This window comes from Nyctibius grandis, chromosome 5 (assembly GCF_013368605.1).
Source record: "Nyctibius grandis isolate bNycGra1 chromosome 5, bNycGra1.pri, whole genome shotgun sequence".
Taxonomy (NCBI): domain Eukaryota; kingdom Metazoa; phylum Chordata; class Aves; order Nyctibiiformes; family Nyctibiidae; genus Nyctibius; species Nyctibius grandis.
This window is the reverse complement of record NC_090662.1, coordinates 86524459-86536235: the sequence shown is the minus strand read 5'-3', so window position 1 is coordinate 86536235 and position 11777 is coordinate 86524459. Positions and strand designations below refer to the sequence as shown.

Below are 11777 nucleotides of genomic sequence, written 5' to 3'. Positions count from 1 at the left end.
AGGAAAGCACAATGTTTCTCATTATTAATCAAGAGCATTTTTGAGGAGAAGGCTAAGTTAACTTCAAGGTAAATTGTACCTGGGACCAGAATTTGAGACTGGGACATGTCAGCAAATGCAAACCAGAGATAAGGGAAATGATAGAATGTACTAGATGGAAAATGAACATTTACTGTTGAGAGCTATCTGTCTGAAACTGCATTGTGTCACTAAAGTTAGGGGGATCATTTTTTTATTCTAGCCTGTGAAAAGGACTAGCTGCTGTTGATTTAGGACAGAATGGGCATCAGTAATAGGATATGCTGAAGAGTATTTGGGTTTGCTTTCAGTTTTGAATCATTATTCTTTTCAGAAAGTTTGGAAGCAAAGATGTGCAACCTAAAGCTGTCAGTTTTCTTCATTGTACTTTCTGTCACTCTGAGCTGTTTGGAAGCTACACCTGTTGAGAAGTGAGTAATAAATATTGTATTTATTTCTTTTTAGGGGAAAAAGTGTTCAGATTATTGCATGAATTGTTTTTGCTTTCATATCTCAAATAATATGAGCAAAAATAGAGATATTCAATTTCATAGGGTATTTTATTGTTGTTTAAAGATTATTATCTGTGGCTGATGATCTATCTGATGGTACTTCCAAGAGACAAGGATGGACATTGACAGTAATATCACGGAATACACCATCAGGACTTAGTGAGGAAATGCCAGAACAACCAGCAGCAGAAATAAAAAGGTATTGATTTCTCTTGTTTCTTCTAGTCATATCAGTTAGGATTAAATTATGAAGTAAACTTCGTGCCAGTGATATTCTGTTACTTGAAACTCTTTGTGTCTGTTGTTTATTCTCAAAAAGAGTTTAAAATACCCTTCTACTTGTAAATAGAGCCATTCTGTAAGCATAAATATCAAAGCATGCAGGACAAAAGTTGCAGATCATTTAACCACTTTACAATTATAATGCTTTTATAAATGAAAAAGGCTACAAATACTTCATTACCTTAAGAAAGGTGTCTTTTGAAAGGGCTTTCTTGTTCAAGTTTGTCACATTTCCAAGCCTGAAGGGAAAAAAATAAGAAAATACACCCTTCTTAATAACACTAATGCTCTGCTAGAATGGAATTATTTTATAACATAACTATTTTCTGTAAGTAAGGAATATTTCATTACAGAGTTAAATATCAATGTAACCATGGGGAGAAGGAAAAGAAGCAATTTGCTCTGATAGAATTTAACCAGTCTGAAATGCATTCATGTTTATAAATCCATAAATCCAATTTCAGGTAACTTTTTTATGAATAAAATAGCATTTCAAAAAGTATTTTCAATTTGTACTAAAAGATAAACAGCACTGAATTATTCTAATTGTTCATCAAGCTTTTGAGTGAATTTCTTTCGATGACAATTCTGTTATGGATAGATTCAGTAAACACATGTGTCTGTATAGTTGCCTGTTCCTTTCTCTCTGAATTTTTTTTAAAAAAAGTCATTATTATATAACAATTTGGTTATCTTCAAAAATATTTTGATAATGGAGACTAAGTTCCCACTTTTTACAGCTATTACTTTAAAAAAATAATAATTGTAATACTCAAACACAAGTCATCACCTTTATGAGTGTGGTATGCCTTATCTGCTTTTCTAGGGCCTTGGTTTACAATCTCTTGCTGGGTGAACTGTCTCATTGAAGCACATATTCAATTAAAAGCTACAGATCAGAGAGCTAACAGGTATAATGGGTTCAGTCAGGCTAGACATCAGCTAGAAATCTAGTAGCTTCCTGTAAGGGCTGGAGTTTTAAACTTGGAGTGTCAGGGCCTGGTTTTGTACCTTTAACAAAAAAAGAATTCTGCCTCCACAAACAAATCGGGATTTCCATGAGAACCAGTTGCTGTTTGAACCTCATATGTTAAGGGCTTAATTAAACTCTTTTTAAATCAATAGAAATACCCATGGAAACCTAAGAGAAGCTATATCAAGACCTATCCAACCATTTCCTTTAAATACAATTACATATTTAAAATATTAATTGCTTAGAAATTGCCGCCTATTTGCCGATGAAGAACCAGTATAATACAGACGTTTATCTTGCAATTGCTATTCCATTTGGATTTTTATATTAATACAAATAACTCGAAAAGAATAGATGACATTTTAGAATACAGATTTAGTCAATCAATAGGAAAATGTACTCATTGGTAACTGCTCAGAGCTTGAAACTGGGCAATTGTCACTGTTCACAGTAATTTTTTGCTGCAAACTGCTGTCTACCTCATGCCACATCAACATGAAGAAACCCAAGAAAATTAACAGTAACTCAATAAACAATCTTAGCAAGCAAGTATTTCTGTCTGAAGGAACAACACAGTGGTCTAAGAAATAAGTTTGAAAACACAAGCTCTCAAGCTAGCCCTTGTAATTGTGATTAAAAAAATAAATAAATCTCATGCTGCATAAGTTCTACATGGAGTTCTGTACATGGTCTGTTGGTTCAGACCATAAAATGTTCTTTTTAGATATGGATTCCTCCATGGACACTTTAAAGTCTCATCCAGCAAATTATCTCCTACCACTAGAGGACTTTCAAGTTGCTGGTGTTTCAACAAATACTTGGCTGCTTTTCAGCAGTGGAGAAATCTCTGTTTGGACAGAGCAAAATCTTAAGTGGTACTGAAGTCAGCAGAAGTTGGCAACACCTGCCGCCTCTCATGATATGTGGCGCAGTTGGGAGAGAGTTTCTGAGCTCAGTCCACTTGATGTGGACAGGAAGATTAGTGTTCACTTCAGTGAGAGTAGGGTATGATTCTGTGGGAACAAGAGAACTAAATAAAAGTTAGTGATTGTCATTATGTTAGTAATCCTCACGATATCAGCAAGAGCTCTAAATAGATTTAGAAGTTCAACTTAAAGCTAAACATTTAGTCATTGTTTTCACTTACTGTCTTAATGATACTATCATTACAGGTTTTCTAGATGTCATAAACTGCAATGCAGAATATAAAGAAAAATGACATACGACTGCTAAGGTCTTTGCATTTAAATAATCCCCATCATTAAAACTGGTAATAGCATATAGCGCAAGATTTTTTTTCAGGCACAAAGTAGGTGGTAGGAAGATTGTAATGTTCCTGTATTTGTGCACATATTAAAAGAACTCCCACATTAGCACAGCTCAAATGCCTATTAGAAGTGGCACACTTCATTGCTCATCATTTGACTTAATCTTGGCTATTTTTGTTTTACCTTAGTAATCACCACCTGGAGAAACGGAAATGCAACACTGCCACATGTGTGACACAACGTTTGGCTGACTTTTTAGTTCGTTCCAGCAACAACATCGGAGCAATTTATTCACCTACAAACGTGGGGTCCAATACATACGGAAAGAGGGACACAGTTGGGCTTTTAAGCAGAGAACCCCAAAATAATGCACAGCTTTAGGGTGTTAAAATTACTACTGATAGAGTTTCCATTAGGAGCTCAGTTTTTAATGTATCAATAACCTCTTGGTCATTTATTACTTGTACAGTCTTAACAGTGCCTTGTTTCCTGTGTGTGCGTGTGGGTATGTGATTTATGTTCATCGTTTCACTATGCATGTACAATGACACGCATAGGCTATTGTTTCAACTCCATTAAGAACTCCAGAAAACTGCTTGTCAAATTCCTTTGTAAAAAAATAAATATATATATCACAATAATAAATGGAAAAGTAATAGCAACAAGGGTTTTTATTATTATTATTATTAAAATGATGAAAAAGATAACCATTACGTGTATGTCTTTACAGTCACAGTTTGGTAAGAGAAGGAAATCACCTTACTTAAGACCAACAAAAATCAGAATGCTACCAGAAGTTAGGTCCTAATGAAAGTAAACCAGAAGAATCTTCTGATTTTGAAACATCTACAGCATCTTGTTTTGCACAATTGAAGGAACAACTAGATGAGACAAGATGGCTGCATTGTGCATATGATTATACCAGTTAACTGACTGGTTTCCACCTTAATGTGCATTAAGCAAGTAGAAGTGGTCTTGCGGCACGGATTTCCATACAGACCAAGCATGGGATTTTAAGAATTTACAGTTCTTACTTCAAGATGGTACCAGTAAAATGTAAGCACAGTGAGCATAAGCGCTTTTAAATATGAATAAAAGAAAACTCAGTTAACAAGCTAGCAGAAACACCTGTCCTTGGGTATTCCTTTCCTTGAACTAGAGTAACAAAGGGAAGAGACAAAACCAATGAGCAATTCAAGCATCAAAACATATCATAGAAACAGGGTAAATTTGCCCACTGGCATATATACATTGCTACCAAAATTCGAAAAAAAACTAGTTTAGAGATGGAAGGACCTTAATGGAAATTTGACAGTGTTATTTTCTCCTACCTCAGCCCAGTATCACTGCAGGCTTAATAAACATGTTTATTCCTTTAAATTTAAAGCAAACTTTCATAGAGATCACATCCTATACCACAGCAATGGTTGTTTTGTCCATCATTTTCTCAGTGAAGAGTTATCACCTGAAAAACATTATTGTCCAATTATGAAAAACATTCAGCAGAAGCTTAATGCTGGAGAAGCAAATGAAATCTTAATAATTGCCTTTTGTTGTTTTGTTTCTGTTATAAAGTATGCCTCCAAATATAAACATTTTTGCTAAATTTAATGTTAAATGGCATATTCCCTTCATTTCACAAATAGTACATGGGAATAAAAATTACTGCACAGAATTTCTGCTGGAAAAGTGTTACTGATTACTGTTTGTCGAGCAAAGTTTCAATATTCATTAATGTTCTAATGGATATTTATTCTGAATTTTATTGAGAAAACCGTTCAGATGGTATTAAACTTGTCTAATATTTCTGCCAGCTTGAAATGCTTTCCATTCAAGTTACTTTTGAGATATATTATACACCTATTGTGTGTTTAATTTGTTTTTCAGCTAGAATATTTACTTTTCAGAAAAGAAATGAGAAAGTGACAGGATAACTCTGAAGCGTCACTGTGACAACGTTTATACAGAGGAGTAACGAAGCGGAATCTTCACTGTGGCTAGATGCTGATTTCTAAACTGATCCCAACCTGAAACATGTGCATTGCTTTATGCATCAGCTTTTGCTCTTCAAGCTACCATTTGACAAATCAAAACAAAGCACAGACTGTCTGTGCACAGGTTCAGTGGAACTGTATATATTATTTTCTGCCTTATGTACTCCTGAACCTGATGGATTTGATACTAACAAGTGTTTAACATGTTTGCCCTATTCGGCAAATACTGAAAAATGTTACTCATCTCACAAATCAGTGAAACAACAGAGAGGGATAAGAGATAAATCCGTAGCTCAGAGGGGGACCATCTCACCCATCTTCAGCTGCTTTTTCTCTAACCAGTTGTCAGTGTTCTCCTGCTATTTGGTGGAGAAAGACAGCTACTTCCAATTCGTCCCTGCCTAGGCATCTATTTTAGGATGGGATGAATCACACTCTTGAAGTGCCTCTATTTCTGCATTGACGATAGTGTCTAGACAATTAGCTGAAAATGGGCACTTAACTTTAAGATAACTAGAGTTAGGTGACATGAATCCCACCTGCAGTTTGTATGAACTGTTCAACCTAAAAAAAAAAAAATTTGGTACCAAAAAAAAACCCAAACAACAAAACAAAAACCCAAACAAAAAAAAAAACACCCACCACACCTCAGGCTCCAAACCAGCAAACTCTCATATCCTGAACTACATTAGTTAATTCATCAGTCAGAGCATCTTGATAAACTGCCTACACTGAGACATAGTTTCCTCATATACATCCTTGAGAACACAACTCTTCTACCCTACCTCTTGGTGTGTAGTTATCACCGACTGCACTTAGACCTCTTACAGAAGAAGGATCCAGTCACGGTAAGCCTGGATATAAGCACAATCCTGAGAGAGAGAGAGGGACAGGAAAAGACTGGATTTAAAAAGAAAAAGAAAAAAAAAAAGAAAAATAACAAAGGCGACTTTGAACATGAATTCATCAGAGCTCCGAACAGCATAACTTCAGACATTTCAGAATATGAAGACTGCTAGGTGAAGCCTAGTTAAATAAGAAAAATTAAGTGCCTCTATGCATTTTTTTAAATTCCAATTTGTATTTATCTGCATCTTTAGGGACATAAATATTTGTTGAGAATCAAGTCTTACATAGCTTTCGTTCTTTTTCAATTCATTCAGATGCCCTACATCTTTCAAAGAATGTGCAAGAAAACAAAAAATACAAAAGAGGAAAATCATGAATGTAGACAATGTGATAAACACGGCTTTATTCCCTTTAAAAATAAAAATACTAAATCTCTGCTTTTTTAGTGTCTTCTATTAAGTTGTCTTTAAAAGGAACAGAATAGGGACGTAATATTGAATTTCACTAAATGAGAGGAGGAAGAATAAAAGTCACCAAACATGCAAAAGGAATGTTAAAAAAAAGATTATATGAACATGAAGAATGTTTTAAATGGAGCAGTGGGCCCTAGGGTCTAATATTTGTCAGGAACTATGACAGCTCCATAAAAGACAGAATTTATATTTTTCCATGATAAATAGAGCTAAGAAATTGATTTCACTTCTAAAAGCTTGGGCTAAAACTAAGAAAGCACACAATATTCATGCAACACAAAATGTACTTGTGTTGAATAGTAAATTGTGAATGAATAGTTTCAATTTCTATTAAAATATAAATATTTTTCAAATAAATAAGATTCTTTGTGAGAGCTTCCATTCACTTTCAACAGGATAATGTTATTAGAAAGTCTGGATTTTACTGAATGGCTTTCTAAAACTATTTGAAAGTTAATACATTGATACTATGAATAAAATCAATTTCCTGCAATGCACTATTGAATATCTTCAGTAGCTGCCATCTTCACTTTCTAGAATTATGCTGGGTTTGAGTCAATTAGCTCACTTACAAATACAGTTTGACAGGTATGGTAGACTCTTTTTGTTCATAGTTACAAGGTTAAGTAATTTTGTTGTCTAGCTTCATTATCATATAGAAAAGGGACTGCTCTACATTGCTTTTGCAATGCAACTAGCAAAAAGCTGTGGTTAGGTATGACACATCTCCTTGCTTTATACAGAATATAAAAATAATGGTTGAAGTAACATGAAATAGAATCTTTCCATGGGATATGACAACTTCTGTTTCAATCATGTTACTGTTAATCTCTATTTTTTCACACTCAAAAAAAATCCTATACTGAAAAATAAAATATTTTTGTGAAGCAATGTAAGCTTCAATAACCAGACTCAAAACTCAGACCTGAAACCCATAATTTTTAAACTAAGCTTAAATTTAGGAACAAAGCCCCCCAAAATCTGGATTCTCTACTGATCAGTTTTTCTGAAAACTTTAGACAAAATGGTTTCCAGCTTCAATTGCTATGAAAACTATATACCCTTAATTAGATCCAGTTAAGATCTGTTTCTCCAACTAAAACCTATCTTCATATCAAAATGTTAAAAAAAAAAAATCTCAAGTCAGGAATCATACATGCCATCAAAAGTTGAAAGTCATGACATCAGAAGCTTGCTAAAGAATGAGACAATGGTGATAAGACAATAGTTAAAACTGCTGTTCATTATGCAACAAATTGTCTCCTTGAATGCTAAAGCATCTGAACAAAAAGAACACATTCATATGCATTTTAATCCTAATAATAGGGCTGATTTGAGTCACTATTTGAGTCACAAGTCACTATTTCCTAGAAATGCTTTTATAAATACAAAATCAATTAAATCATTCAAATTAAGAATCTTAGACCTGCCCCTCCTTCAATAACATTTTTGCTCTACATTAAAAGACTCTTTTTGATCCAGCATTAGAGATAGTGAAACTGTTTCTTATAGGCTATTTTATAATATCCTTAATATAAATTATTACTGCACAGGTAGCCTGAGACCTGGTACAGAACAACTGGTGACACCAAGGGTGTTCAAAACTGATTGAACTGAATTTCTTTAGTCCCAAGTTTTGATTAGGGCATCATCTGTGTGGTGGGTTGTTCTTTTTTGTTTGTTTTTCAAAAGGAATTAAAATACTGGGATATATTTAAATAATTGGAGTTGTATTAAATAGATCATTACATGTGTGAATGGAAATTGTTGGAATCATTTTGGAATGAAATGCTACCCAATATGATTTAAAAATTATTAAAACCAGAAGCTGCTTATTATTTACACTGTCAAGAGAGGGAGATCACTTTCTTCCAACAGAATCAGTCCTTATTCAATAAGCAGTCCCTTTGGAAGGGGTCAAAGTGGGACTTACCTCCACTAAGGGAATGGTGTAAAAATTTAATCAGCCTGTGATTGTCAGTCTAACACTGATGAAGCTGAGGTACCTAACTCTCAGAATATGGGTCATTTTTAAGCACCATTCTTAGACGAGCTCATTGTGTTGCATATGGAACTAGCCACATTACAAAGAATTATATTTTTTTAAGATTTTTTTTTTTACCAGAGGAAAGGAGAAAGGGGTCATAAAAACTGAAGGAGGAGACAAATAATGTCAAGGTTGCAAAATACTTCAATCCTTTTTCCAGGATCAGTAAGCAATTTATTTCTAAATTGTCTGCAGTGTTACTATACAGGAAGAAGAGAAAAAAGCTAGGGTCCTGGGACAGTATATACTTTCTTTCAGAGTAAATAGAGATTTGAAGCAGACTGAGAGAGTGGGAGGTGTTCGAGTAGATCTTAGGACGAAAGTCTGCCTCACTGCTTCAAGCACTGCTTCAGATTTCAGGATGACCACATAGCAGTATGAGAGAGATCAGAAGTTGCTACCTACACTGTAACAAAGATTTTCACATCCACAGCAAGTTAGCAGGACCAGCACTTTCTAGTCCTGTTCTGGATGTAGTGCCTTGAAAGATGCTGTTGGAGCAAGTGGCTGTCTGCTGTACTTCTTGGGAGCTGCTGACTCCTTAATCAATCTCAAAAATAAGGCTGACTCCTCAGCACTTGGTGCTTCAGGCATCTGCATACAGCATTTCCCCTCAGTCTGTTTTTGTTACACTGGCTTCAGACATCCTGCAAATTTCCAGGAGGAGGCATCGATGCTGCTTGCAACTGCAGGAGTAGGTGTTAAGTGTGTGCAACGGAGCTAGCGGAGCCCGTGGTCAGTGGAAGCCCCAGCACATGCCATCTGTACTTCTCCTAGCTCCTCCTTTGATTTTCTGAGGTTATCCCTGCATATCCTTCCTTTTTGAGGAAGACTTTCTAAAAATATTATTCTTGAATCCATATTTACTTGTTGTTAACTCACTTTTTTTTTTTTTAAGAAAACCCTTTCCCAAAACAAAAAGCAAATGTTGCCATTAATTTTTTCCTACAATTTTCTTCCTAGTATATTACAGTTGGACTTTCCCAAGACCCTTTGCACACACTCCATCTGCTAACACGCAGCTTACATACTAAGGACAAAGCCAAACCAGATATAAGCATATTTGGAAAAGACCTAATAAAAGCATCGTTAGATAAACCCACAGAATGTAAACAGTAAAGAAACCTAGCATGGTGCTACAATTTATTTCTGGAAGAGAGAAAGTTTGTGTCTTTCTCATTACTCATTCAGTATTTCTGCAGCTCAAATCCAGGCAAATAAAGCACAGCACTGACACCATCAATGCCTGTTCTGTAAGTATGAACACACTGATTGAGCCTAATGTAGCATCAACCTACTACTAGACCATGATACCTGGGAATTGAACGATTGCAGGAGATGTCTGCTTCACCCTAATATTCTTCCTGTTCATTCCACACCTTACCAATATAACTTCCTTGAATCACCATTCACAGCAGTGACAAAAGAAATTAAAACCCCAATTCTTTCCACATTTTTGATGTTAAACAGTTGGCACTAAAGATGAATGACTCTGGAAAATTATTTCCATCATCATCACTCTCAGTATTGCTTTCAGCTGGATCGGCCTTAATGTCTGAAAAGAAGCTGCCCACAAAACTAGCCATTGCCCAGTTCAAGAGGAATCTGGAGTTAAGACAGTGTTTTTCCCGAACAGTATGCTACAAAACTGATTCCATAAAATCAAGAGAGAAATCACTCTGTCCCTAGAAGGGTATATGCATGTTCAGGTCTCATTCCAGCAGACACAATAATTTTACTATATTTTTCCTGTCCCTTATGCGATGCTGAACTAAACGCAGGGGCCCAGCTTTTATCTTCTCTTGCTTCCCTAATTTCACCACTTTTTTGCACCCCAGAATCCTCTGCAAATATACTGCCCCACAGATCATCATAACTAGGGTTTGTGCTACAGAACTTCCCAACAGTTTTTCCAGCAAGATCACTCCCACCAGAAGGGAGGTTTCCCCTCTCACTCCAAAGCACAACACAGGAGAACCTGGACTGCAAATGTCTTCCTCCCTGCTGTTGGAGGTTACAGGCCAAGACTACAGGAACTGCTGCTTGGACTGGCAGTCCTATCACAGGCAAACCTCCTCCTTTTTTAGGCACTACTACTTTCCAGTTTGGCTTTTTTTTCTTTTCTTTTTTCCCCCCCTTCTTGTCTTGGGAAAGTTTGAAGGGGAGAATGAAGGGAAAAAAAAACAAGCCAAAACAAAACAAAAAACTAACCATTGCTTTGAAAACAGTACAGCACAGTCAGCATAATCAGCCAGAGGAAAAGATATCTGAATGTTTTTCGAAGCTGTAGACAGACACAGCTTCGAACAAACAATAGACTCTCAGTCACAAGGAGAGGCTGACTTGAATGTACAACCCAAGCAGAAACAATGTGGATTCATCTAATAACCACACAAGGCAACATGGGACAGGAGAAGAATTTTCCAACACCAAGATAAAAAACAAAATCTTGATACAAAATGGTGAATATGGTTTTGTTGCTTAAAAAAAAAAATTTTTTCCCAAAAGTCACAGAGACTTTCGGAGACCTGTATCAAAGTCTTCACCCTTAACAAATCCGTACACTCCTTCAAAAATATTCCACCACAGATTCAGGTAGCTATTTCATAATACATTTAGCAAACTGAGGGCACATCTCATTTCGGACGTGTTTTTTCAAAAAAGTAACATTTATGTTAAAATCACTATCAAGTCTGGCAGTACAAAATCTGGCTAGAGTAAGAAACACCAGCACAAGAACTTAACACTTTTGTCTGACTCTCAGGACTCAAAGGAGATCATAAGCTTTGGATAGGTCTTCTACACGGGAGCTAGTTTCATTCTAGGGGGAAAAATCTCAGTTTCTTCATTTAATCATCATATTAAGTAACAAGTTTGACTGAGTAAAGACTGCAGGATTTTGCCTACTGCTACTATGTGTCTATGGAAAGAATCAAAATTGTGAGTGTTTTTAAGAAATTCTTTTCTGTACCCTCTAGTCAGAAACGCAAGCAAGAGACTCCAGTGAGATCAATCAACGGTCATAAATTTTACTGCTCACTTATTACACTATATTTATTTATATATCCTGAAAGGGACTGGAGATTGGGTATGTGACTAATGCTAAGGTTATAAATTGCTCAGAGAGGAAATCTAAACATAACTGTGAACTTCCTCCTCATCCAAACACATCCATCACATTCTAATAATTTGAAGTGCAGTTCTAATCAAAAGTGATCTGAATATTTTTTTAATCCAGATATCTGCATCCAATGCATATTCACTGACAAAAGTAAGCTTCTTGATTTTGTTGGGTTGTATTACTATAGAATTAAAGAACTAGAGAACTAGCCCAAATCACTGTGTCACCAGCTTTTCTTGT

General features: G+C 35.6%; 1 protein-coding gene across 1 annotated transcript; it reads left to right on the top strand.

Annotated features, from left to right (window-relative positions):
* Nucleotides 1-369: 369 nt before the first annotated feature.
* IAPP (islet amyloid polypeptide) lies at nt 370-3434 on the top strand. Its single transcript, XM_068401805.1, has 2 exons — nt 370-449; nt 3242-3434. Exons 1-2 carry the CDS (start codon nt 370-372, stop codon nt 3432-3434), a joined length of 273 nt encoding a protein of 90 aa, XP_068257906.1.
* The last annotated feature ends 8343 nt before the right edge of the window (nt 3435-11777 follow it).

Coding starts and splice junctions, on each gene's coding strand:
- IAPP (XM_068401805.1), top strand. CDS start 370: ATGTGCAACCTAAAGCTGTCAGTTTTCTTCATTGTACTTTCTGTCACT. Junction 450..3,241: donor GAAGCTACACCTGTTGAGAA/GTGAGTAATAAA, acceptor GTTTTACCTTAG/TAATCACCACCTGGAGAAAC.